The sequence below is a fragment of the Python bivittatus genome, unplaced genomic scaffold (assembly GCF_059951505.1).
Source record: "Python bivittatus isolate LINGU-HERP-01145 unplaced genomic scaffold, Pbiv_v1 ctg000960_np1212, whole genome shotgun sequence".
Classification (NCBI taxonomy): Eukaryota; Metazoa; Chordata; class Lepidosauria; order Squamata; family Pythonidae; genus Python; species Python bivittatus.
Window position 1 is genome coordinate 9,333,883 of NW_028277124.1, and position 27,214 is coordinate 9,361,096.

General features: G+C 40.3%; 2 protein-coding genes across 4 annotated transcripts in view; one reads left to right on the top strand and one right to left on the bottom strand.

The window, feature by feature from the left end:
* Positions 1-276: 276 nt before the first annotated feature.
* Positions 277-26,986, bottom strand: LOC103055611 (histidine--tRNA ligase, cytoplasmic-like). Of its 3 annotated transcripts, none has more exons than XM_007430642.4 (14): positions 26,848-26,986; positions 25,326-25,535; positions 24,489-24,572; positions 24,145-24,264; positions 15,375-15,470; positions 13,823-13,948; positions 12,844-12,951; positions 12,575-12,673; positions 11,825-11,918; positions 11,088-11,215; positions 10,756-10,998; positions 6,946-7,062; positions 1,632-1,778; positions 277-1,462 (listed from the first exon to the last, which is right to left on the bottom strand). In XM_007430642.4, the coding sequence occupies exons 2-14, from the start codon at positions 25,425-25,427 to the stop codon at positions 1,397-1,399; spliced, it is 1,530 nt and encodes a 509-aa protein (XP_007430704.1). In that variant the 5' UTR covers positions 25,428-25,535; positions 26,848-26,986; the 3' UTR covers positions 277-1,396. The 3 variants fall into 3 exon arrangements, with proteins under 3 accessions (XP_007430704.1, XP_007430703.1, XP_007430705.1); XM_007430641.4 differs by lacking the exon at positions 26,848-26,986 and adding an exon at positions 26,688-26,827; XM_007430643.4 differs by lacking the exon at positions 26,848-26,986 and adding an exon at positions 26,362-26,600.
* Positions 26,979-27,214, top strand: part of ZMAT2 (zinc finger matrin-type 2) — a 38,325-nt gene continuing 38,089 nt past the window's right edge. Inside the window, exon 1 of the mRNA XM_007430640.3 lies at positions 26,979-27,107. Coding sequence (XP_007430702.1) covers positions 27,090-27,107 — 18 coding nt within the window. The 5' untranslated portion in view covers positions 26,979-27,089. The remainder of the gene's footprint in view (positions 27,108-27,214) is intronic.

Here is a 27,214-nt window from a genome sequence, read left to right on the forward strand (position 1 = left end):
AGACTAGAACTCATGGTCTCCCATCCAGTACTTTAACCACTATATCAAACTGGTTCTGTACTTACTTTACTTGCATTCTTTCAGTTCTCCTTCCAGCCCAGTATCTTCAGTCCCTACTTCTCTCTCCTATGGGAATATGTACTATATGAAACTAAACTATGCTCTTTCCCAGCTTCTCTATCAGCAAAACTATCACAAAGTGTTTGTTTGGGTTTCAGTGTGGGTATATGTCAGACCTTCGAGGCAGACCATGTCAAGAAGCAGGCACGGCAGGGATTCCAGGAATGCTCTTTATTAAAGTAGGATAACAGAATCTTGAAAGCCTGTCTCAGATTCTCTCTGTCCCACCTTATACTAAACAAAATCAAGATAGGGTTATTTTGAGTTTCTTTCTCACACTTCCCTCTATCTCAGGACTGTGTAATTTTTTCTGCCAGACCCTTACCCCTTCCTCCCCACCCCAACATTTCTCTCATACCTTTCCCAAGGTCAGTCCTAAATTCCTTTACAGTATGTCAACAACCCACAGGAGGCCACAACTGAATGTAGGCTGTCACAGATATACTTGTTGGTGGTACCAACAAGGAATAGGATCAGATCAGCACTTATTGACCAGTCCAGCCTGGTGAAATAATGACCCCTCCCCTATAGTCCAAGGGCACTCTCTTCCAGGTCCATTCTGTTTGGGGAGCTGGAAAATCTGCTGTTTGAAATCGGGCAGGAGCATTACATGCTGCACCTTGCAGGTCAGCTCTGGGAAGTGGTGGGTGAAAGCATGAGAATTCAGTTATTTCAACAGAAGCACCTTTTCAAGAGCGAAACTCTATTTTACCATCACAGCTGGCTAAAACAGTGGATTTTGACAGATGGCTTAACCAGTATGGGTTTAGAGCTCTTTCAAAACTCTGTACTTCGGCAAAGCCATTGATCAACGGGCTACTACAGATCGTGACTTTTGCCAGATGGCTAAACGAATGACCGTGGCTATCTGTCAAAAACATTTACCAATCAAACATTCACAAATAAATCAGCACTGGTTTCCAACTGTCTAGTTAGCTGCAGATTTGGGAGTTGACTCATGCAAATCGGATGGCCATACGAGTGGAGAATATAATCAGTAACAATAACAGCAAAGCTAATAGCCTTTGAAAGACCAGTATATTTAAGCCTATGTACACAGCAACAGTGGATAAGAAATGTACAATGACACAAATCCAATTCTCCAAATCTTGGCTTGTATGACTAATACATGAAATATTATTTTATTACAAAAAAAAGAAAGAAATGTTGAACAGCTCCAGGTGCTTCACAGGCCGGCACTATTCCATAAGAGCGGTATGTAAGTACATAAGTCAGCCTTAGGAGCAGTATAAAACTGTCAAATAAATATATGAAACTAAGTATTGTATTTTTCCAACCTTCTCTTGATCTCTTCTATAAAATTCTCTTGAGGGATATTAACCTGAAAAGCAGACAGTGGAGACTGGATAAGTGCAACTAATCAAAATAAAATACCTTTACTGAGGGAAAATTGAATTGTAAACATCTGCGTGATCCCAGTTATGTTCAAACAGCTCTAGGGAAGTATTAGTTCAGATCAACAGTTTCTCCATTAAAACACCAACACCAACCTCTTTCCTAGTCACAACATCCCGAAGTTTCACTACTCCATTATTGAGCTCCTCTTCTCCTATGATGATTGCAAGTGGGATTCCTGTTTCTTCACAATAGTGCAGCTGTTCCAGTAGTTTGGGGTTTTTTTTATATATCATCTCTGCCTGAAAGATGTTTGTAAGAAATGGAAAGATAAATATTGGCAACATCCGTAAGATGTACTAACAAATGATTGGCTCAGAAAATTATTTAAGACATTTAATAAACAAACTAATTTATTGAGACATTTTTCATCAAATTGAAGGCTTCACATAACGATCTTATAGCTCTGTGTAAGTATTTACCCCTTTTGGATCTTATGAACGTTTGCATAACTTTTGTCACTATATATTAAAGCGTTGTGTGAATACTACATAAATACTGTAGTATTTATGTAGTAATTATAGTAATTATATATGTATAATTTATGTATAATTATAGTAATTATAATTATATATTATATAGTTTATATAGAATATACATTATACAATAAATAATTTATATATTGTATATAATATAAATAGTCTGAGTGAACAAACAAACCAAAGTTTGTTTTTTACTTCATAAACTCATCTTAACAGGTGATATGGCAGTGTGAAAAAGTATCAACCCCTTGTTCAAGCAATACAATTACAGGGATAACTGGGATCAGTTATGTGAGTACTTCATTAGACAGTCAGGGCTGATTTGGGCCAGCCCTGCCTTAGATACATCTTAGAGTATAGTTCCACTCAGCACTGTAGGCTTCTCACCACACAGATTCTAGAGGCATGCCATGTCCTACTCCAAAGAAATTTCTGAAGACCTCCACAAAAAAAAGTAATTGATGCTTATCAATCTGGTGAAGGTTATAAAACCAGTCAGAGACATAGTCTTAAAAGGGAGAAGATTTTGGCGGTAGCAAATCTTCCCCACAGACAAGGACTGGGTAAAAATAGGATTCAAAGGGAATAAGAAAGCAAAAGCCATTGTTCACTGAAAAGAATGCTGATGCTCACCTGAAATTTGCCAAAAAACACCTGAATGACCCTCCAGACTTCTAGAGGAATGTTCTGTGGACAGGTGAGTTAAATGTGGAACTTTTTGGGTTACATGGGCGTTGTTACGGCTGCTTTGAAGTCAGTGCTATTCAACATATTTATAAAGGACTTAGATGAGGAGTTAGAAGATACGACTATTGAATTTAGAGATGACAAAAACACATAGGGTGTGTGTGTGTGGAATAGCAAACACCTTAGAGGACATTATCAAAATTCAGGAGGATCTTGACAAGTTGGAACAATGGCAAAAACTAGCAATGTGAATTTCAAAAGGAACAGATACAAGGTTCTACATCTGGATAGGGGAAACCAAAGGGATGAGGATAAGATATAGGGGGGAATCATATCAGGCAGCACTATAAGTGAAAAGGATGTGGCTGTCTTGGTGGATCCCAAGCTGAACATGAACCAACAGTGTGATGCAACTGCAAAAAAGGCAAATGTAATCATCAACAGAAATATATTGTCAGGATTGAGACAAGTCATTGTTTGTTTCATTGGACAAACCACATCTAGAATACTGTATTCAGTTCTAGGCATGGCATTTTAAGAAGGACGTTGATAAACTGAAACATATCTACATGGGAGGACTAAAATGATAAAGGCCTTTGAAGAAGAAGAAGCTGGAAATACTTAAACAACCTGAATGGTCATCTGTTGAGGATGGTGTTAATAGTGGATTCCTTCACTGGGCAGGGCATTGCACTAGATGATATCCAAGATCCTTCCAACTTTTACATTTTATGATTCTATAAAATTCCATATTCTGGAATGGCCAAATGCACAGAAATGTTGTGGCAGGATCTGAAATGAACACTTCATGCTAGAAAACCCTGAAAAGCTATTGAATTGAAGCATTCATCATGGAAGAATAGGCCCAAATTTCTACCCTGAGAGACCAAACACTAAGTACAGGAATTACTGAAATTATTGATTGCAATTGTAGCAAAAGATGGGTGCAACTATTTACTAAATTTAAGAGGCAATTGCTTTTTCACACTGACACATGTTGGAATACTTTGTTTATAAAAGAAATGAAACGTATCACTCCCACTCTCTTTATATTTTACTAATACCTTCAAACTCTGATTGATAATCATCATCATCATCATCATCCCCCAGTAAAGCACTACCTTGATGCGGTTGTGGGCTTGCATGCTCCGAGGAGGATGAGAGCTAGGCCAGAGGTTCAACCATACTGGACAGGTCTCATCAGAGGAACCAGACAAAGAGTGTCTCTCCCATAAACAATATGGTGAGATGTAATTTACAGAAACCTATACTGGACTGGTCATCGCTTGGGTCAACAAGGACCACGCTAGGTGTTCTAGTTCCTGGACATCTGGTGACAAGTGGGCTATAGGACTCAGGACTGTTGGCTGAGCAACCAGGGTCAGCAGCTGCAGAACTACTGGAAGAAAAGTTGTTTATATAAATATACAAAAACTGAAAACAAAGAAATAATGATCTGCTATTACAAATCAAGTCCAATGAGAAGAGGATATCTGAAAAGAATGCACCACTTCTGGAAAGAATGACATCCAGAATTAGAAATAACAAAACAGAGGATAGCAGATCAACGTTGATTTATAACATGAAATAAAATATTCACAGAAGTAGAATTGGAAGAACTGCAAAGGTCTACCCAGGGCAAAGGAATCGAAGCCTTGCCGGAAGTAGCTCAGACAGTAGAGACAATCCAGGGGGAACTGGTAGAAGAGGAAGCCATCATCGGTATTAAATAGTTCTCATTCCCAAACCAGGCACCTTCTCCTCTGCCTTCTCCTCAGAAAGAACAAACCCTTCTAACTAAAAAAACAAGAGGAATTGAAACAAAGAATAACTGAGCATCTAGAATAGCACAAAAAGAACAGAATAAGGTTGCTTGCATTGAAACTTGTACAAAGAAACAGCTAGTACAAGTATTAAATGATGCCAATACTGTAATATCAAATATAAGTACTAGCTCACTACAAAAAACCAACTAATCTACAGCACGGTTGCAGTTATAACTGAATACCTGGGATGCAAAATCAACAAACAAGACAAAAAGCCAAACAGTGCACCACCAAAATGGGAGATAGGTTGAAAATAAGGTCAGCATGCTAAGATCAGATGCAAGCAAGCTAGAACAGATGAAAGAAAAGAAGCTGAAGAACAAGAAGACCAAAGAATACCTGATCAAGAAATATCACCTAGAAACAAGGAAGATCAAGGAAGCACTGGAAATAATAAAGCAGCAAATAACTGCCATAGCCAAGCAAATCAGCAGATACGAAGCTTGAATTGCACACTACAGGCAGAATCTCCAATTTCAGTCCAATCAGAAACGTTTCTACCAATCCATCAATGAAGAGACTGCAATGAACACTTGACAAAGAAAAAACAGTGAAGTTCTGAGCGCAGCTATGGGACAACCCAAAGAAATACAACAAGAATTCAGCTTGGATAAAGGAGGTGGGTAAGAATAAAAAAGAAGCTGAAGTGAAAGAACTTGTAATAACAGCAGAAATGGTAGAGAAAAGGGCAAGGAAGATCAAGAATTAGTCAGCACCAGGTGAAGATGAACTGCATGGTTTTTGGTTAAAACATCTGACTACCCTGCACCCACTCACTGCCAAGCAGTTTAACATACTGCAAGGAGGTGAAATTGAAGATTGGTTTTGTTGTTGTTGTTGTTCAGTTGTTAAGTCGTGTCCAACTCTTCATGACCCCATGAACCATATCGCACCAGGCCTTCCTGTCCTTCACTGCCTCCCTGAGTTTGCTCAGTTTCATGCTCATTGCTTCAGTGATGCTATCTAACCATCTCATCCTCTGCCATCCTCTTAATGAAAGATCCAGCAAAAGGGGCAGCACCAGGCAACTACAGGCCAATTACCTGTTTACCAACAACTTTCAGATTGCTAACTGGTGTGGTAGCTAGTGCAGTCCAACAGCATCTAGTTGAAAACAAGCTCTTTCCATCTGAGCAGAAAGGAAACTGCCCAAACAGCAGAAGGACAAAAGATCAGCTCCTAACTGACTGACAAGGTGATTTTGGAAAACTGCTAGAGAAGGAAGACCAACCTGAATGTAGCTTGGATTGATTACAAGAAGGCATTCAACTCCCTGCCACATGACTGGATAACCAAGTGCCTAGAAATAACAGGAGTCAGTAGAAACATCAGAAGCTTTGTGCAAAGATCAATGGCACAATGGAAGAGACAGTTGCTAGTCAGTAGTGGTAGACTGGGAGTGGTTAACATCAAGAGAGGAATCTTTCAAGGAGACTCACTATCACCACTACTGTTTGTCATTGCACTGATTCCTCTGTCAACAATACTCAATAAGTCAGGCCATGGCTATCAAATATCAAAAACATCTGCCAGGCTATCCCACCTCCTTTACATGGACGACCTGAAGCTGTATGGAGAAACACCATTTGAAGTGGAATAGCTGCTCAACACTGTCCGAATATACAGCCAAGATATTGCAATGGAGTTTGGACTGGACAAATGTGCCACTTTTACCATAAACAGGGGAAAAATAGTGAAAATGGAAGGAATCAAGATGCCCTATGGAAATAACATCAAGAGTCTGGATGAAGAAGATCACTGCAAATACCTGGGCATCCTTCAGACTGACAACATCAAGCACACTGAAGTCAAGAAGAAGGTTAGTAGTGAATACATCAGAAGAGTTCTGATGTATTCTTAATCCAACCAAACTCAGTGGCAGAAATACCATGAAGGCAATTAACACCTGGGCAATTCCAGTCATTAGATATACAGTTGGAATAGTGACTGGACTCAAGCTGAACTAAAAGCCCTGGATGATGTTTGTGTGTGACCAACCATAACAATAATAATATATTACACTGACTCCCAGCGACTCTGGGCAGTTTACGATTGTTAAAAACATTTAAGAACAAAAAACAATAGAAAACCCACAAATAACAGCACAAGACAGAACAACAACAATGGCAAAGAAAACAAACCCGCTTCCAGGGTCCAGACAGATGACATTGTTTAATCGATGGAACCTGGAGCACACCAACCCTGCTAGATTGAACCAGCTGGGCATATACTATGGGAGACAGGTAGTCCCTCAGGTAACCAGGCCCTATGCCATGTACATTCACTGGCAAAGATGTGCAAACATTCAAAAAATCTGAAAGGGAGTGAATACTTTTTCTCAGAAATATGCTCTGATTTCAAAGAATTCTAGCTTCAGGGTGTACAATGATATAATCTTAATTTCTCAGTGTTACCTTGATGCCAGCATTCCATAATTTAGATATGAACTTCATTCTCAACGCAAGGAAGTTCTTTTGGGGAGTTGCCACCAACACTTGTGTCTCTGTTGTGCGGATCTTCTTCTTGGACATCTCAGGTGAAAGAGAAAGAAAAATCAGTATTATAACCAGAACTTATTAAAATTTGCAAACAAGCATGCTTGAATTGGACTTAATTATTCTTGGAAATATTCCATAGGCTTCAGACATTTCCACTCATTTCCTAAATATGGATATGGTTAGCCACATGTACCGTGACTTGCACTCTGACCCTACTTATTTCTGCGTAAATATGCATTATTTTCATGTAACCATTTCTCCTCCTGTTTCTAAACCAGTTGTGTCTTGCTGGTTTCTATTTTTCTCCCTGCTAATCTAAACAGCAGCTATTTATTATTACAAACAACTTGTTTACTACAGAAACAGTGCCTTATCTCTCTTATATAAAGCAGTTAATATGTTGATTCTTTCATTGATAGATGGAGAATTTAAAGTGTATCTTTTCTGTTTTGGAGCACTGAAACTAAAGCTGACAGAAATAAGCAAGAACTGATACCCAGGCAAAGAGGGCTGAAATGTTCTTAAAGTCCTGGGAAGCAAGATCACTTTTGGAAGCAGCTTAAGCAAACACCACCCTGATTCAATAGAGTGCAAGGAGGAGGTGAGGTAAAGCACAATCAGACTCACAAGATTCTGTTATTATAGCCTATCTCAATAAAGTATAGTTAGACTGATTTTCTGGTCTGGCCTACCTAGTGGGGCTGACATCAATCCATTTACTCTGGAAGATTTAGAGGGCCAGGTGAATTGCATCCTAGATACTAAAGGAACATGCTTTTAAAAATGTTTTCCAGAATAGTGCTTTTTAAAATTGTTTCTAAAATGAATTTTTACAGTGCTTTCAGTAATACTGGTTTTATTAAGATCAAAACATAATGAAATATTTAGCAAGATGTTGAGTTTCTACTTTCTTTTGCATCAAACTAGATATTAAGAAAAAAAGGGGGAGGGAGGGAAGAGGGAGAGTAAAAGATGCTGCTGGACAACACTGTACTATCTTTCAGTACACTATAATAATTTTCCAGTCCAATCAGGGAGATCACTAAGATTATCCAAGGAAATCCTGCTTCATATGCTGAGACCTATGCTTTGCTATTTTGCAGATACTCCCAGGCAGCCTTCTCTATGATGATGTCTACACTCCAGAATGATTCCCCCAGGAATTTGCAACAGGCCTAATATTGAAACACCTACTGAATATCTCTGATTATCTCAGTCTTTTCTATCTAAGTCTTGGATGAATGATTTTGGTTAGCTTTTGTCCCCTGCCCCACTCACAAACTTTTTAAAGTTGTTTTTATTGTTATATTTTATATTGTTACTGAAACACTTTAAGATCGGTTGGTATGAGAACCAAAATGGAAAGACATTAAGTAACTAGTATAAATAGTAGATTTCAAGACTCAGGGGGCAGGGTGAAAATATGATTACCAGCAGTAGTGTCTCTCTCTAGGTGCCTTGTAAGGCAAAGAAAGAAAAGAAAAACAATTTAGACTTCATATTAGCAAAGCTAGATTGATCTTAGGTGTACTATGACACCTTGCAGTATATTTTATTTTAAATAAAACAAAACAAAAATACAAAAGCACATAAAAGGAAATACAAATACACACACAGAATATTGTTTTAACAGTGTGCAAAGGGGAATCTGTTACTGAGGAAAGTCCACTGAATCTGAGAATAGGGAATCACAGGGATTTATATTCTAGTACTTTGCTCTTCTAATGCCTTAAGTGAATGCCAGCAACAGTCACTTTTGTGCAAACACTGATTGCCACCTCTACCAATCTTTCTCATCCTGCTTCCTTTTACCCTTTTATCATCTCTTGCTTTCTTGCTTTGCCTAGTGCCCACTTGCCCACCCAATCTCTATACCAGCTAGCTCCCAGTGCTTCTCTGCCCAGTGCTCTGGTACCACTCTGCCTCCCTAATGGATCCATTATATTAGGGATTATTGCTCCTTTTTTAAATTGCAAAATTTCAAACCCAAACAGCTTGCAAGTTAACCTGAATGCAATGCAAACTTCTATCATGCCCCTATAAGAAGGAAGATCGTTTTTTTTTTTACCAAACACTGGAGTAAATTAGAAAAACAGGGGCAATGTGCTCTAAGACAGCTTATTCATTTTGTTATTTTAACAAGTGATTCAGTAATGAGGGAGATTTTTGAGCTATGATTGCTTGTTAATGCAAACATTGAATTTCTTTCAAGGAATTTCATAATTGTGCAGGTCTTATTAAAATCATTAAGGGGTCAAGGCCTGAAAAGAACAGATGACCAAGAAAATGAAATTACAAGAATAACCCTCTTTAATGCTGCAGCAGACCTGGAGCAGCACACAGTTCCATTATGGATGGCCAATCTTAATCTCTTTGTGTTCACTCCATGATTATTTTTCTAGGGCTTCTCTTAGCAGTCAGCTGTTGATTGACTACAGGTTTAATGTCCACTCATTTAGCAACTATTCAAAGTTACAATGGTGCTGTATGAGAGGTACTTACAACAGATCCTTGTAGTTGTGGCTGTTGCACCATCTCTGTAGTCACGTGATCACAATTCGGGCAAATGGCTTGCAAGTACGACATTGCAGCGTCCCGCAGTCATGTGATCGTCTTTTGTGACTATCGCTGCTGGCTTCTGACAAGCAAAGTCAATGGGAAAGCCAGCAGGAGGTTGCAAATGGTGATCACGTGACCGTGGGACACTGTGACTGTGCGGGATTTGCCTAACAGCAGCAACTGGGATTGCCAGAACGGCTGTTGTAAGTCAGTGCAGTCATGTAACATCACACTTTACGACCGCATCACTTAGCAACAGAGTTCCCAGTCTCAGTTACTCCCGGTAAGCAAGGACTATCTGTAATACAGGGGGATTGATCATAGGGACTGAAGACAACCAAGGGAGGGCAGGTCTCATTCAAAGTGGACTGATAAAAATCTCTTGTAGGCTATTAAAATACTGAACATGTGGTCTGAGCTAGCAGTTGCTATAGTCAAAAAATAAAATAAAAATGCAGTTCAAGATGCAATGATGGGTCAAACTGGATTCAGAGAAAAGATTATGATTCAGACAAAAGACTATGATTCAGCTTGGGAGACACTGGCGCACTGTCCCCTAAAGAGGCAGCTGGGAGCCTGTTCAAATTGGCTTTGGGAAAAGAATGCCATTCCTACCTTTTTCTTCTGCAAGACTAGACCAGTCTATCACTCTCTAGAGCAGTTTTTCTCAACCTTAGCAACTCTAAGGTGTGTGGACTTCAACTCCCAGAATTCCCCAGCCAGCATGGGATGAGACTTGGACTAATTTAGCGCCATGGCCCTGTGGTACAAGTAGGATGTAATCTCTCTGGCTGAGTCTTTTTGTGCAGGTTTCCTCCAGAGAAATTCTTGAGAGTCAGAAGAGGGGAACAGGCCTGACTACACGTGGCTGGTTTTGTTATCTGCCATAGCCAGGCCCCAACCATTTTCTCAAAGAACAAAAAAGGGAGCAGGCAGGCAAAACCCTAAAGAATATTTTAAAATGCTAATGGTGGAACTTCAGTGCTTAAGAATGGGGCTGTGCCACCCCGCACCCCCACCCCAATTGGAGTTTGGACAGTCCTTGCATCTCCATATTATTTCCTATCCTGCAAATATCCTGCACTTCCCCACTTGTATTCTGATCATTATGCACAACCATGAACCTATCATTCCCTTTACATCTTCTAACTGCTTAATAGACCTTACCTCATTATTCTGCTCTATGATGGAGAAGATTCTTTCAACACCAATGCTGACTCCAACACAAGGTACCTTATATCCCTTTGAATCAAACTTTGTCACAAGCCCATCATAGCGTCCACCTCCAGCCACACTACTTATGGTAAGAGACTCATTTAGGTGGTTATACTTTTGGTGCAATAAAACAGCTTCATAGATGACTCCAGTGTAGTAAGCTAGACCACGAGCCAGACCCAGGTTTAAGGAGACCTGTAAAATGGGACAAGAGGGCTATTAGTAGGAAAACACTGGACTGCCCCAGATCACTTATATTTACCTAATACTACATCCCAAGTCACCTGATCTATGATGCCAAACAGAGAAAGGTATTCAAATAGCAATTTCATGTCCTCCAGTCCTTCCATAGCCAATTTATTCTGGACCAGTTTTGGATCCTTGAGAAGCTTCTCAATGAGACACGGTCCCCCTGCAAAAAAAAAAAAAAAAAGATGCATTTAAGGATGGGAGATACGCATACAGGTAGTCCTCACTTAATGACAATTTGTTTAGTGACCTTTCGAACTTACAATGGTGCTGAACAAAGGGACTTACAACCAGTCCTCGCACTTACAACAGTTGCAGCGTCCTGGGGTCACATGATTGTCATTTGTGACCTTCTCAGCTGGCTTCTGGCAAGCAAAATCAATGGGGAACTGTGTGATTTGCTTAATGACCATGTGATTTGCTTAACGGCCATGGTGATTCGCTTAATGACCGCTGCAAAAAAGTTTGTAAAATTGGGCACAACTCGCTTAACAACCACCCTGCTTAACAATGAATTCTCCAATCCCTATTGTGGTTGTTAAGCAAGGACTACCTGTACATTGTTTTCTATCTACTTCAGTCAATCTTACAATTACTAACTCAACATTATTTGAGTTGTGAGCAAACTTAGGTTGAATCCAATGCTCAGAACACAAAAAATAAGGAAGAGAGCACTTGGTTTGCACAAAAACATCTGTAGGATCATAGTCAATCTTACTCCAACTAGAGATTAATTATTAACATATTATACAGCACTAATACTGAAACTCACCATGAAGTTGAACATATTCACTAACATGATCTACACACTCAGGAGAAATCCCATCCTCTCTGATCATTTCATTTTTCACTTCCTCCCATGTCACCTGTAGAGGAAATGGGGGAGTTAACTCTGCATTCTCTAGGTTAAAGTAATTCATCCTCTGGTTAATGGCTCTCTTTGCTCAAAAAGATCACTTAAACTGACAGTTTTTTCAATATGGGTGAAGTACAGACATAGGGAATGACAATTTGATGGGATCCAAGTGAAATAATTATTTCTTTTTATTTCATGTATATCCCATGAATTAAACAGGAAACATTTTCAGGACTGAGGGCCATACTCAGGCTTGCGTGTTGATATGTGCCTGAATCCATACAAATCCTACCCATCCAGGCATACACCTGAATAGCCTAGCAGTGCTGATTCATAGATCTGCTCTTCATGTAAGCACTTCCACAGCTGCATTCCTTAGCCCCTTTTGCATGTGCACAACTACAAATTCTCACACACACAAAGATCCCACATCCATCCATCCACATACTTCCATCACACATTCTGTTATCATTTTCTCCCTCATGTGCCCTCCCATTTCCATATACACATCCTATCTCCTTCATGTTCCCTCATGCATGCATGTCCTGCTCCCTTTCAAATATATGATCAAATGTATCAATTATACTCTTCCCCTCCTCAACTTGTACCTATTCACTTTACTGCCTCTCCTACAAGCCCACCAAGATCACATTGAAGATATTTTACCTTGTCCAGTTTGTCAAGAGTTGAGCAAGTCCTTTCAAATTTGATTTCTGGAATACCACATACTGTAAAGATCCCATGCAAAATGCGCCTGTCGTTGATCTGGGGGAAACAAAGAGCAGACATCAAAAAGAGATTAAAAAATGAATGCGCTTACTGAAGAATTTTTTTTTTCCATTGTCATGATTACTGTGTTTCTATTTTTTTTTTTTTTTTTACAGGTAGGAGTTTGTAGCATATTTAGCCTAAGAAACAGCAACAGTTTTTCTTACTTTGATAAGGAAATCGCCAAACTGCAGCGCAGTTAAAATCTCATGCATGACCTTCAGACACTCTGCATCAGGAATCATAGGATCATATTGGCCAGCAATGTCAAAATCCTGGAGTACAGAAAATAGCTATCAAAAATCTCCAAATAAACTAGGTAGAGTACAGTGGAACCTCGGGTTACGAACGCTTCTGTTAACGAACTTTTCGGGTTACGACCAGCTCCGGCCGCAAAATTTTGCTTCGGTTTGCGAACTCCGCCTCGGGGTACGAACAGGATACGCGGCCATTTTCCCTCCCGTGACACGGTCCGCGGCCATTTTCCCGCCCCGACACGTGCTCCGCGGCCATTTTCTGCCCCTGACATGTGATCCGCAGCCATTTTTCCACCCCTGACACCTGGTCTGCGGCCATTTTTCCGCCCGACACGTGGTCCACGGCCATTTTTCCGCCCCTGACACGTGGTCTGCGGCCATTTTCTGCCCCTGACACGTGGTCCGCGGCCATTTTTCCGCCCCTGACACGTGGTCCGTGGCCATTTTTCCGCCCCTGACATGTGATCCGTGGCCATTTTCCGCCCCTGACACATGGTCGTAGGGAGGGGGACTCTCCCTCCAAGCAATAGCTGCCTCCCTGTCCTCCACGCCAGAACGGATTAACGGTAATTACATTGAACCTTATGGGGAAATTTGCTTCGGGTTGCGACCAATTCGGGCTGCGACCAAAGTCACGGAACGAATTAAGTTCGTAACCTGAGGTACCACTGTAATTGAACAACTGAAGTACTCAATGAATAAATCCTATCTTCCTGAAGGGTGAAGTAACATATGTACCCCATCTCACCAAGCACTCGCTCCCTTCCACATTTCAAACATGGAACTCTCTGCTCCTTTGGCCAGTCCAATTTAAAGGTCAAAGAAAGAAGACGGCAACTCCGCCTCTCTGTCTTGCCTCCCGAAAGCAGAAAAATCTGCAGATACTCACACACTGGACAAACTCCCTGAAGCGTCCTCTCTTTATGGATGGGTTATCACGCCTGTAGACTTTTCCAATGTGGTAACGTTTACATCGTTTAATTTTGTTCATAGCCAAGTAACGAGCGAATGGCACCTAGAAACTTCGTTAAGAAAACTTGAGTATAGCACAGAAAGTAAGTAAACAATGGACAACCTTTTTCCACCTGAGAAATATTTTGCTTTTTAATAACAGCATAACTAGCTTCCAAGACTGCAAGTAGCCCATCCAGTGACATCACCAGGGGCTAGGTTTCCAGTCTTTTTCAGTGATAGGCTTAAGCTGTAAAATAGGTATCTTAAATCTCTTGGAGGCTCAGCTCACCTGTTTTGCATCTTGTTGAGAGGAGAACAGAACTATAAGCAGAAATGTTTTGGGCTGACACCAACAAGATTACTACTCTGACTCTAAATTGACTACTGGGTATTGAAAGACAGGTTCTTCTTGGCTATAATCCAAATACTGTGATTCTATCAAGGCTTCAAGCATTGTGGTTTCTAGAGACATAGTATAAAAGAATTATACATACTGGAAGGAGAAATCTACACAACGTTTATCCAGCAGATTGCTGAAATACATTGGATGGGGGGTGTTTTTTTGATAAAAGGGCAAAGAATAAGACTTTTAAGCAATATAGTAACATTATTTTATAATAAAATGTTCTAGCCCCCTCCTTTTCTTTTTCATTATTATTAATTTTGAAATCATATTATTTTGGTAGTACTGTTGTATCTTTTCTTTTCTTCTAGTATGTATTTTTAAAAAGGATTTGTTGCCACTATATTTTTGTTATACATTAGCATCTTGTCAATTTGGTGGTAACTTCAAAGATGGATTCCATGGGTCATACACAAAGGTTTGGGAGTTTCTTGTAGCCATGGACTGTCATTTTTATTTTAGAGACAGATATAGAGACTTTCACCTTCTCTCAAATATAGCAAAAGCTGGAGCTTGTTATTTCTTTGTTAAAAATGTAAGATAAAACTTCATTAAATAGCAGCAGCAGCAGGGTGAAACACTAGACAATTCAAAGTATCTAGAAAAATGGTAAAAAAATTAAACTATAGTAAGTTTGGAAAGTAGCTCCTTTCCTAGAAAAGAGACTGTAAAGCTGAAACAACCACAATAACATTCTGTGGTTTATTTTAGTAAGTTTCCTATCAAACAATATATGTAGAAAGAATTTTCTATAAGTTCTCAACAATTTCAAAGACTTTTACAGAAGATGACACACTGCACTGGTTCTGGCTGTTTGTAATACAGTTTCACTCTAACACATTAAACTGTGAATGGAAACATCCTGGCATAATAATGTAAATATGGAAGAGCTCCAATCTGATACACTCCCCTTAAACAAATCAACTAAAAAGGGGAAACTTCTTTTGAACCCCTTGCAAGTTTTGACCAGTCTTCAATCATTGTTATAAATGATACAGCAATCTATCATTATTCCATTATTCTGCCCAAGATACACCATCTTTAATAGAGTGGTTCTTGCAAGTTAGAAATTTTGTTAGGATACAGTTAAGTCATATCGAAGAGACAGCAGCTCTCCTCCTTGATCTTCCAGATCATAAATCAACTTTGTCTCTTCACCATAGTTCTCCAACAAGAGTTCCTTAAGTGAAGAAAAAGAAAAGAAGGAAAAACACAATATATGTTGTCATTTATGACTCTGTGTTTCAATCTCTATCTCTGTCCATCCACCTCTGTTGCTGTGATTATAACTGCACCATCCTCCTTGCCTGATTTGTGCCTGTATATTTTGTCTGTCTCCATCTGTCTCTTTAGGACTGTCTCTGCCTCTCTGTCTGCACACATTGCTCTCTCCATAGGTGTATATTGATAATCCTGCTCCTCCCTCTCTCTCTCACCTTAAATTCCCTGGGTCAGAATACTTTATAGGACCACCTATTTTCCTGCTAAAACTTCTTTATAAGATTTGTTCTGAAATATATTAACACATTATTTACTGTAGTCTACTATGGCTTTTTCCTCCAGCACTGTCCAAACTCTGGCCTCCTCTTGGAGTATAGTAATGTACATCTTCACTGCTAACCTTCTATGACAGGCAAGAATCCTGCTGCATTGGAAACCTCCTGAATGTATTATTTCTTTATTGAATGGTTGGGTCATATGACTAAGAACTATGAACTACAAGTAGTTGCAAAGGAAAGCAAGATACATCCTTCAATAATAGAAATGGAGAATTGGACTTATTGCAAAAGTTCCTATAGTAGATAGAGAATATCATAGGAAAGATAATTCCTCATATCCAGTCCAGGAGAAAAGATGTTTAAAAATTGTCAGTCCTTCATGATGGGACAGAGCTTTCCTATCTAAGTTTGGCAGTAACACTGTGTAAAAATCATATTTGGGTATTGAAAAACAGGAAAAAGAAACTTATAGAAACAAACAGAAGAAAAAAAATGATATCCTATCCTAACAGATGTGGAACCTGGAAGACACAAAATAATTGACTGTAGTAAGACTGCACTTATTAGTATTGTAAGGGAGTAAAAATTATCTAACCATTGTAGAAGAACCTTCACAGTAAATCCAATGTTCTATTTTCCAAGTGGAGAAGAAACAATAGATGGCAGGTAAAAAAGGAAATGCCATGCAAAATAGTTTCTCACCATATTAATTATGAAGGAGCCTCTCACTGAAGTATTTGCCAGCAACTCTGAGCAGATAACAACTTTAACCCTTCCCTCTGAAACTTAATAAATATCTAAGTAAGTTAGTAGAAACACACATAACTTTTATAGTACCGGGCACAGTAATTTGCAAAGCACACACTGACACACACTGATAGCTTATACAACATTGTGGTCCAGTGCCTGAGGGAAGAACCTGGTCTTCAAGGCCATTCTAAAAGCCAGCAGGGTTGGAGCCTAACTACCCTTGAACTTGGAAGTGATGCTATTCCACAGGGGAGGTGCAGTAAGGAGAAGGCATGCTTCCAGGGTCCACCCAGTTTACTAGCTGGGATCTGGAGCATGCCAACCCTGTCTTATCTTTTTGAGCTAGCAGAGATAATTAAGTCAGGTGGTTCCCTCAAGTACCCTTGCCCTGTGCCATGAAGGGTTTTATAGCTATAAATTAGCACCTGAAATTGCATCCAGAAGCCAACCAGTAACTAGTGCAGCATGCAAAATAGTGGTATTACATAGGTGCACTGAAGTGCACTCATAACTACCCATGCTGTTGCATTCTGGACAAGCTGTAGCTTCTGAGTAGTCTTCAGGAGCAGTCCCATGTACAACATGTTTCACTAATCCAGGCTAGAGATCACCAAGGCATGAGTGACTGTGAGCAGAGCCAATCCAGGAACTGGAAAAATAGATGGATCTCTACTAAAATAGATTTGTGCTAAGGCCCTCCTAACCATGGCTGTCACCTGCTCCTTGAGCTAGAGGCTTAAATCCAGGAGAAGCCCCAGACTGGAGCTCCATCCAGAAATAGTGTTGGAAAATCTCTGGGATCAGAGAACAGTTACTTGGTCTTGCTAGAGTTGAGCCAGAGTCTATTCCTCCTCATCCAGATCACAGCTTCCAGACACTGAGATAGAACTTTAATGGCATCACTTGAGTGACCAAGAGCTGAAGTGTACAGCCATATATCAGCATATTGATAATACCTAATCCCATGTCATTGTATACCTCACCCAACAGCAGATATTTTTCAACAGCAGATATTATTCAACAGCAGATATTAAATACGTAGCACCTCATAAAGGAAAGCCTTAGGGCTAGATCTCCATTCCACATCAACAGTGACTGGAACTAGCCCTTAATAAAGGAGAAGTACCACTATAACCAGTGTACCTCCCACCCCCATGAGCTGGTCTAGAAGGATACCATTGATGGTGCTGAAAGCTGCTGAGAGGTCAAGAGTCAGGTTGGATGAACTGCCCCCATCCCACACCCACCATAGGTCACCAACAAGTACAATCAATGTCATCTCAATACTATGTCCAGGTCTGAAACCCAGCTGGAAGGGATCCAGATAATCTACTTCCTCCAAGGCCATCTGAAGCTGCAGCCTGATCAAAAACAGGAGGTTGGAGACCAGATGAAAGTTGTCCAGCTACTGGGTTGAGCTACAGTTTCTTGAGGAGGGGGTGGACCACTGCCTCCTTCAAGGCAGGCAGAACCACCTCCTGACTCAAGGATGAATTTACCACCACTTCGACTCAACCACATTCCATCTCTTAGGAGGCCTTAACCAACCAGGAGAGACATGGATCTAATACACAGGGGGCTGTGCTCACAGCTCCAAGGATTCTGTTCATGTCCTCAAAGTTACAGACACAAACTCCTCCCAGAATTAAGCTAGACTATGTTGCAATCACCTCAACACAATCTGCACAGCCAGAGTCCAAATCAGAGCAAATAAATTTATTCAGGCTCCCTCTGAAACCCAACAGGGTCCATCAGGTGCCTGGGGTGGATCAAATAAATAGGTTCAGACTCCCTGCAATACAACAGAATTCCAGAGGAACCAGCAAGTTGATCATGACAAGGAACAGATATTGATATGTCCCCAGACCAATTTACATTGCCATTGTCCTGAGACAAAAGTCAGGTCTAACATGTGACCCTTGGTGGGTGTCAGGCCCTCAATGATCTTATCAGGCACACGGTGACCATTAGCTGCCAAGGCTAGAATCCACCATAATCATGTATGCTGTAGCCCATTATGTCCATGCTCCCTAGCACCCATTTTGCAGTCCCACAAGCACCTGATATTGTGTTGCTGAAGTTAGACAGCAAGAACAATAATGAATTCTTTCCTTTTTTTTTTTTGCTTAAATATAGGACATGAATATTAGAGGAATAAAATTATTCTGATTATATTGGAGAGAAAATGGCCAAAACATTTATTTCTCTTTGAAGAAATTAGCTTGCTTCCTTGCTTTCAAGACTGCCTTAGTAAAACTATGATTGTGAATTTAGGATCAAGTTATAATTGGGAAGAAACTGAAGATTAACTATGGTGCTAGAATGAGGCACTTGTAATTATGGCCTCCAGGCACAAGTGGGGCCGTACTTACCTGTTATTTTGTTGGAAATGATAGATTACTGATACATAGGTATGTAGTATCTGCCTAATGGGCAGGAGGGGAGATACACTGATTTAAGTAGCCTGCAGAATATAAGCTCCTTAATATTGACCAGATGCACCACATAATATAAGTCAGTGTGAAAGAATGAGCCCTCATTTACCAATGGGAGAGAGGGAGAGTGAAAAGATTTCTAACCACTCATACCCTGTATAGATGGTCAGGCAACTACCCTTATCCTTCCCTTTGCTATGTGAAGCATCGGCTTGGCTAGATCTTGGGTCCTGTCAGTCTTATCAGGTAGATCAGACAGGAAACACAATCAGATTAGCTAATTCTACTTTATTGTAAGGCTACATTAACAGAATCTTGCAAGTCTGAAAGTACAAATCCCCTGCCTTCTCCTTTACAGCCCAAGAAACTAGGGAGGGTTTCTTCTGAGCCTCTTGCCCCCTCCCATTATGTAATTGTGGGTTATGCTGTCTCTTATCTGACTGTCCCCTAGGCAGCATCTCTTCATCTCATCTCCCAAGATCTTTCCCACATATTATTACAGGTTCAGTGTAAGAATGGTCATCCTGGGCACAAGGGAACTATTTCCCTTCTCTGCTCCAATTCTCTGTTAACTCAACAGACAACGCTGGACACTATTTCCATTTGGAAAGCATATAAAAATTACTGTGCTGATTAAATGCCCTTTCTTTACCTTTTTTAAAAGGTAGATTAGATAAAAGGGAGACAGGAAATAAAAAAAGCAGAGCTTCAACAGGGCCTGCTTTCTAGAACTAGGCAGGATAGCAAACTAAGAAGGGAAACTCTCTTCCATCCAACAACTTTTGATTCCACCTTCTGGAGTAAGTGGGAGGACCAACATATTTTACAGTATTTCCATCCACTGCAGGAAAATAAATTTTGAGTATTCTAATTCCCAAGCCTGCAAGATCTTTCTTGCGAAGGTCATTTCTCAGCTTCTCTATGGAGCCGAAATCTGTACTTTTACAAAGTTTTTTTTTTTATCCACACTCAGTCATTACCGACTCTGCGGTGACTGCTTTGGATGAGTCCTTGCAGTTTTCAAGGCAAGGTGTTTTTCGGAAGTGGTTTGCCAGTGCCTCCTTCCTAGAGCAGAGCCCAGCTGGCAAGCGCAGGAAGCGGGGTTTCCGTTGCTTTGTGCCTTTTTTGGCGAGCACGGCTTCCACGCTACCGGCAACTGCTCCTGACTCCTTTTGCAAGGCGCCGCCAGCATCTTTTCCTCCCACCGGAGTGAGGATACCCATTTATTTATCACGTAGGTTTTCGAACTGTTGGGTTGACAGGAACTGGGGAGGAAGTGGGAGCTCACTCTGCTGCGCGAAGCTGGGCTCGAACCGCTGAAGTGTCGACCATTTCTGGCCAGCAACTTTCAGCATCATTAAGCCACTGCGCCACCACGTCCCTATTTTACAGAGTTTAATATCCTGGAAACGGTCCAGTCCAAGTTTATAAGAGCTATCCTTTCAGTTCTGAGATGCATCATGGATGCTGCCTTATAAAGAGACAGATTTGGTTTACATGGTGCCAGAGCCTGGTATGATCTCATCAATTTTTGGTTAAAATTAATTATTTTACTTGTCGGTCTGGCCCCACTGGTTCTCAGAGACCATTTTAAATCAACTTGGCTAAAAAGAGCTAATAGCAAACTCCAGTCTTGCTTTGGACAGTCTCTGCCTATTAGGTTTTGAAAAAGCCAGGAGTCATCTTAAGCAGCATATATGGGATACTGTGATGGAAGACATGAGTGGGGAGGATTCTGGAATGGGACTTCAAGGTTGCTGGAAGCAGGAAGAGAGGTTCCAGGGAAAGCACTACTCAGCCCCCAACCAGAACATGGGTTAGGGTTAGGGTTAGTCAAGAGAAGGAGATTGGCCCCTCCCTAAGGGCATCATGATTATAGCTGCTGTGGTTGGGGATTAGAATTAGTCTGGCGAGATTCTGTCTATTAGGTGTAAGCTAATAAAGGAGCTGAACTGATTCTGGACTGTCTCGCTGTTGTTCTTGGGCTGAACCTGACAGACACTGATTTCCAAACCAGTCTATGCCTAGTATCCAACCCCATAATCCACGTTTGTTTCAAACGGACATGTGCCATTCTCCTATCTTTCCTCCATTCCAATTCTGTAATTTTACCAGGCCTTCACCTTGGCCAGGCTGGATATACTTTCCTCTGCAGTCCTGTGGGAGTATTATAAAAATATCCCCCTACATCAGCACTTATGCCCATGTGGGGACAACTCTGTGGAGTCCCTCAGCCACATGCTCCTCTGTTGTTCTCTTTACAGGGAATTTTGGATGACATTAATCTCTCTCATTTGAAAGAAATACCGCGGCAGAGAGTACTTATTCTCTTCTTCTTCTTCTTCTGTCTTACTACGACTTGAATGTACCTTCCTTCCCAGGTTGCTTGATTCTGTGCCTCTATTTGTTCTATTCATCCCACATATGACTGAAGAATAGTACTAATGTTAGCGACCACTACTATTATATGTATTATTATTATGTTATGTTATTCTATTTTATTTTTATATTTATTTATATCTGTAGATTTTAGGTGCATGTGTATGTGTATATATCTATATCTATTTGATATACAGTGGGGCAAAAAAGTATTTAGTCAGCCACCAGTTGTGCAAGTTCTCCCACTTAAAAAGATGAGAGAGGCCTGCAATTTTCATCATAGGTATACCTCAACTATGAGAGACAAAATGGGGAAAAAAAATCCAGAAAATCACATTGTCTGATTTTTAAAGAATTAATTTGCAAATCATGGTGGAAAATAAGTATTTGGTCACCTACAAACAAGCAAGATGTCTGGCTCTCACAGTCCTGTAACTACTTCTTTAAGAGGCTCCTCTGTCCTCCACTCGTTACCTGTAGGAATGGCACCTGTTTGACCTTGTTATCAGTATAAAAGACACCTGTCCACAACCTCAAACAGTCACACTCCAAACTCCACTATGGCCAAGACCAAAGAGCTGTTGAAGGACACCAGAAACAAAATTGTAGACCTGCACCAGGCTGGGAAGACTGAATCTGCAATAGGCTGCTTGCCTTTTCACTCAGTGAAGAAATCAACTGTGGGAGCAATAATTAGAAAATGGAAGACATACAAGACCACTGATAATCTCCCTTGATCTGGGGCTCCATGCAAGTTCTCACCCCGTGGGGTCAAAATGATCACAAGAATGGTGAGCAAAAATCCCAGAACCACACGGGGGGACCTAGTGAATGACCTGCAGAGAGCTGGGACCAAAGTAACAAAGGTTACCATCAGTAACACACTACGCTGCCAGGGACTCAAATCCTGCAGTGCCAGACGTGTCCCCCTGCTTAAGCCAGTACTGTCCGGGCCCGTCTGAAGTTTGCTAGAGAGCATTTGGATGATCCAGAAGAGGATTGGGAGAATGTCATATGGTCAGATGAAACCAAAGTAGAATGTTTTGTCGTGTTTGGAGGAGAGAGAATGCTGAGTTGCATCCAAAGAACACCATACCTACTATGAAGCATGGGGGTGGAAACATCATGCTTTGGGGGTGTTTTTCTGCAAAGGGACCAGGACGACTGATCCGTGTAAAGGAAAGAATGAATGGGGCCATGTATCGTGAGATTTTGAGTGAACACCTCCTTCCATCAGCAACAACATTGAAGATGAAACATGGCTGGGTCTTTCAGCATGACAATGATCCCAAACACACTGCCCGGGCAACAAAGGAGTGGCTTCGTAAGAAGCATTTCAAGGTCCTGGAGTGGCCTAGCCAGTCTCCAGATCTCAACCCCATGGAAAACCTTTGGAGGGAGTTGAAAGTCTGTGTTGCCCAGCGACAGCCCCAAAACATCACTGCTCTAGAGGAGATCTGCATGGAGGAATGGGCCAAAATACCAGCAACAGTGTGTGAAAACCTTGTGAAGACTTACAGAAAACATTTGACCTCTGTCATTGCCAACAAAGGATATATAACAAAGTATTGAGATGAACTTTTGATATTGACCAAATACTTATTTTCCACCATGATTTGCAAATAAATCCTTTAAAAATCAGACAATGTGATTTTCTGGATTTTCCCCCCCATTTTGTCTCTCATAGTTGAGGTATACCTATGATGAAAATTACAGGCCTCTCTCATCTTTTTAAGTGGGAGAACTTGCACAATTGGTGGCTGACTAAATACTTTTTTGCCCCACTGTACATATTTCAAGTATATTGTGTTCTCTGGCTCTAAAGCCATAATTAAGAGATTATTTTGTTTGAGGAGAATGCTCTTAAAGTGCTAAAGCACTAGCAAGGAAGAATGTAAACCAAACACACATTTTGGGAAATACCAAGTAAGAAGTCAAATTTAAACAGTGTAGAATATAAGCTGAGGAAAAATGTTGTTTATAAAAATAGCCCACCTACGTAGAAGGCAGAATATGCTTATAAATAACTCTTCCTGATGAAATAATTATATGAAACAATTTTGACTTGGGTAATTTATAATTCAAAATTTAAGCAGTAAATTATTACATTCAAGGTTTACTAATATAATGTATCATATTGAAGAACTATTAGTATATTTTCATAAATGACAATTTCCATTGTAGAAGATATGCTGTTGCATAGTGATCTGTATTAAATATATGGATATATTTACTATTTTTATTGCAAAACACAAAGTATTACTGTATCATTATTGTAAGATTATTTTATAAAATTATGAACTGATATTAAACATTTTATCTATGACTTTATGGTTTGTAATACAGTTAATTGGCTTATGTTCATCCTTTCTAGTACTCTGACACTTCATGCTGTAATCTTAGAAAGGATTCACCTGTTCTACTGGAAATCTTTCCTAGCATTATGATTCTGAATGTAAAACACACAGCTTAAATAAAATATTTTGGTGAAAATGAGGGATGCTATAGGGATTCACGTTATAAGGAGGATACCACAGAACCAATTTATTTTCCATTAAAGAAACTATCTTATACCCCAATCCTAAACTTCATTATTTGGAACAAAATAGCAGCATAACCAATGAGTCCAATAGTAAAAACAAAGCAAAACTATCTTTCCTTCTTCCTGACCTGTCTCCACATTCAATCACACATCCAGTTTCATCAATTAAAATTAAGAAACCTGGACTATTCCAAAGAATTAGGCTACAAAAATCATATCAGAAACAGCGAAGTTATTACTTATTCTCACCTTCAGCTCAAACACAGGAGTGTCTATTGTCACAGCTCCATGACGCTTAAAACAGCTAATTATAGTGCTGAAGATTTTTTCACGAATAGCCATTTGCTTTGGGCTAAAATCCCTGGTGCCCTAAGAGTTCAAGGCAAAGGCAAAGAGGTTAGAACTTGAAAATGTTTGAAAGAAAACTGAACAGATTAAGCACATGAAAAAAAAACTATCTGGAAAAGTGCAAGGTCACCTAAAGTGCATCTTTTTCCACTGAGGGTAATATCAGAGCTAAGCTACTTGGAAGAGACCCTGGGGAGGAAATTGAACACAGTAGATCCAGATAGGTGACTAATACGGGGCATTACCTTGGGAACTTTGAGAATGAGGTTTTCTTTTGAGGCACCAGCATTTTGCTGGTGTGATAGCTGTTTTTCTGCATCTTCAGTAACCTGAGAAAGAGCAGAGCAAAACAAACCTGATATAGAAAAAGAGTAGCACTGATCTTCTAGTCCTTGTTATTGTCAGAAAATTCAACTGGTAAAACACAGAATGAAAGAGCTTCCACGCTCCCAATGACTATTCAGATTCTGTATTTCCACGTGTGGTACATTGGTTAAGTTGTAGGACTGGCACCAGGGGGATACAGGTTCTAGTCTCCCCTAAGCCATGGAAACTCACTAGATGAATTTGGCTCAGCTATTCTCTATCAGCATACTCAGGAAGATATTGTTTTTTTAAAAATCTTTTAAAATGCTAAGACATATATTAATAACATTAGAAACTTGAATCTTATATTCTTATAAACTTAAATATTCTTAACAGGCCCTCCTAAACATGTGAAGTAACTCTGTAATATTAATTCAGGCCATTGCCCACCTAGCCCAGACTTATGTGACAAAAGAGCTCCTCAGCAATCTAGCAAAGTGATTTTTCCCAATCTAGCTATCTGGCATCTTTTAAATTAATAGTTACAAATGAAATACTGTTCATCAATTAGCATCTATAGAATAACAAAGTGCTGTGTATAATGATGGATAAATGATAAAAATATTATATAAATATTTTTCAGCTCCAACATTTGCAATTAGAGATAGATCCCAGTCAATAAACACAACCACAGACCAAAGTAATCTTAGAATTCTAAGGACATAAACATCTTAGACTACAAAGAAAAGAATTAAGTACTGCTAAATAAGACACACCTGATTTGGGAGATGACTGGAAATCAAGCGTAGGATGCGAAACTGTACTGGAAATTGCTTGGTTCGAAAGGAAGCCTTTTGTAAAACAGTGATCCAGTGCATGTTGGAAAGTTTAGACAATTACATCACCTACTGTAGTGTCCTACTACTAATACATCAGATTCATAAGGAACTGTCTGCATTTTAGCCAGAAGTAAGCAGAACTATGATCTATAAAGAATAAGACATGCAACGAAAATGGAGAAAAAGAGAAAAAGAATATAAATCCCTTAGTAAAGAAATCATATTGGTCTATTCTTTAATATCACAGCAAGCAAAGATGCAGCATAATTACAGTGCAAAATAAAGCCCAGGAGACAACATCTACACTCATTTGATCATATGCATACTACTGACTCTTCCATTATAGAGCTCAGACGTATACAGAATAGGGATCCACTACATTTTGACCTCCCAATCTATCAGAAAGACTAGGCTAAGATATAATGACTGGTGTAAGGATCACACAGTAAGCTTTATGGCACAGTACAATTTAGAAGTCAGGTCTGGTATAACTGTATCACTCCCATTGCCAGTACTAAGGGGATGAGTAACCTAAAATCCCTAACTTCTTTCTTGCAGCCCCCACAGCTCCCTATCTACTATTGGTAAAAATAAAGGGCAGGGTTTCTGCCATTTTGAAGCAGGAAACACACTTTAAAAACAAGGAGAAAGAAAAAGATCCATTGAAACTAGCCCCCCCAAAACAAGAAGAGTCCACCCCTGCCCAGGAGTGTGCTAAATCCGGCCAACTTTGCATCACTGTCTTGTTGCAAGCAATGCCAATACAAAAGGGTCGCTCACTCCTGCACCAATTGACTCTCACAAACATCGTCTAATGTTAATCATATAATAAATCGAGCGAGGTAAGAATGGCTATTAATGCTTAAATGCAATTTTTGAAAAGTTCAACTGCCGTTTCACAGGACAAGGGACTTTGCAGATAAAAGTTCAGGACCATTTCATTTATGTGAAACATAAGCAGGAATTTGCTCACCATTCTCTAAATTCCCATCAAGTGCATGAATCGTTCAAAGCAGATTTTCAAAACCACAGAGAAAGTTCCCCTCTCGAAGGAAAAAGTTTAGATTAGAATGGAGCAGAATTTCATAAGGCGAGAGCATATTCCTCACCGGAAGTGAATCGTTTTCACTTTCTCGGTCACAGATTTAAAATGATAAACCAGTGTTTCTGAACCTTGGCGACTTTAAGATATGTGGACTGTTCCCCCAAACAGGCTGGGGAATTCTGGGAGTTGAAGTCCACATATCTTAAAGACGCCAAGGTTCAGAAACACTGCAATAAACTAACCATTTCACCCACCCTGCTTTGGTCTTCTGACAAGCTTTTCTGCGTATTTTAACGCCACCTCGGTTTGTTCTCCGTCTAAAGGTACGACACGTGCCAAGAGCACGTGGAGAAACACAGTCGTTTAAAGGTTTGCAACTAGAGACTCTGCTCAAAGCATAAAGTAGAAGCAGACCCCGCAGAGCACGTTCCTCCAGCCTCCCGGTTTAGACTTGGGAACATATCCGACCAGCAGATCGGCGCTGCAGAGAGGCCCCCTGAGCGCTGTGAAGCAAGCCCGAGTTCGGCCAACCTTCCTCCCCGCTTTCCGGGTGCCTCTGCAGCCAGGAAGCCCTTCCGACGCCTCAGAGCCTGCCCTTCCCGTGCGCTCGAAGGGCGCGCGTCGCTTTCCGGCTTTCCGGACGCTTCGGAGGCAAGATGGCGTCGAGCAGCGGGGTAGGTGCTGGGTTTGTGTTTTGTTCCCCTAAGGAAGGGAAAATACGGTTTCTCTTCTGGCTCCTTTGCTGAGAATCGTAACGCGTTGGGGAAACAGAGTTGGTAAG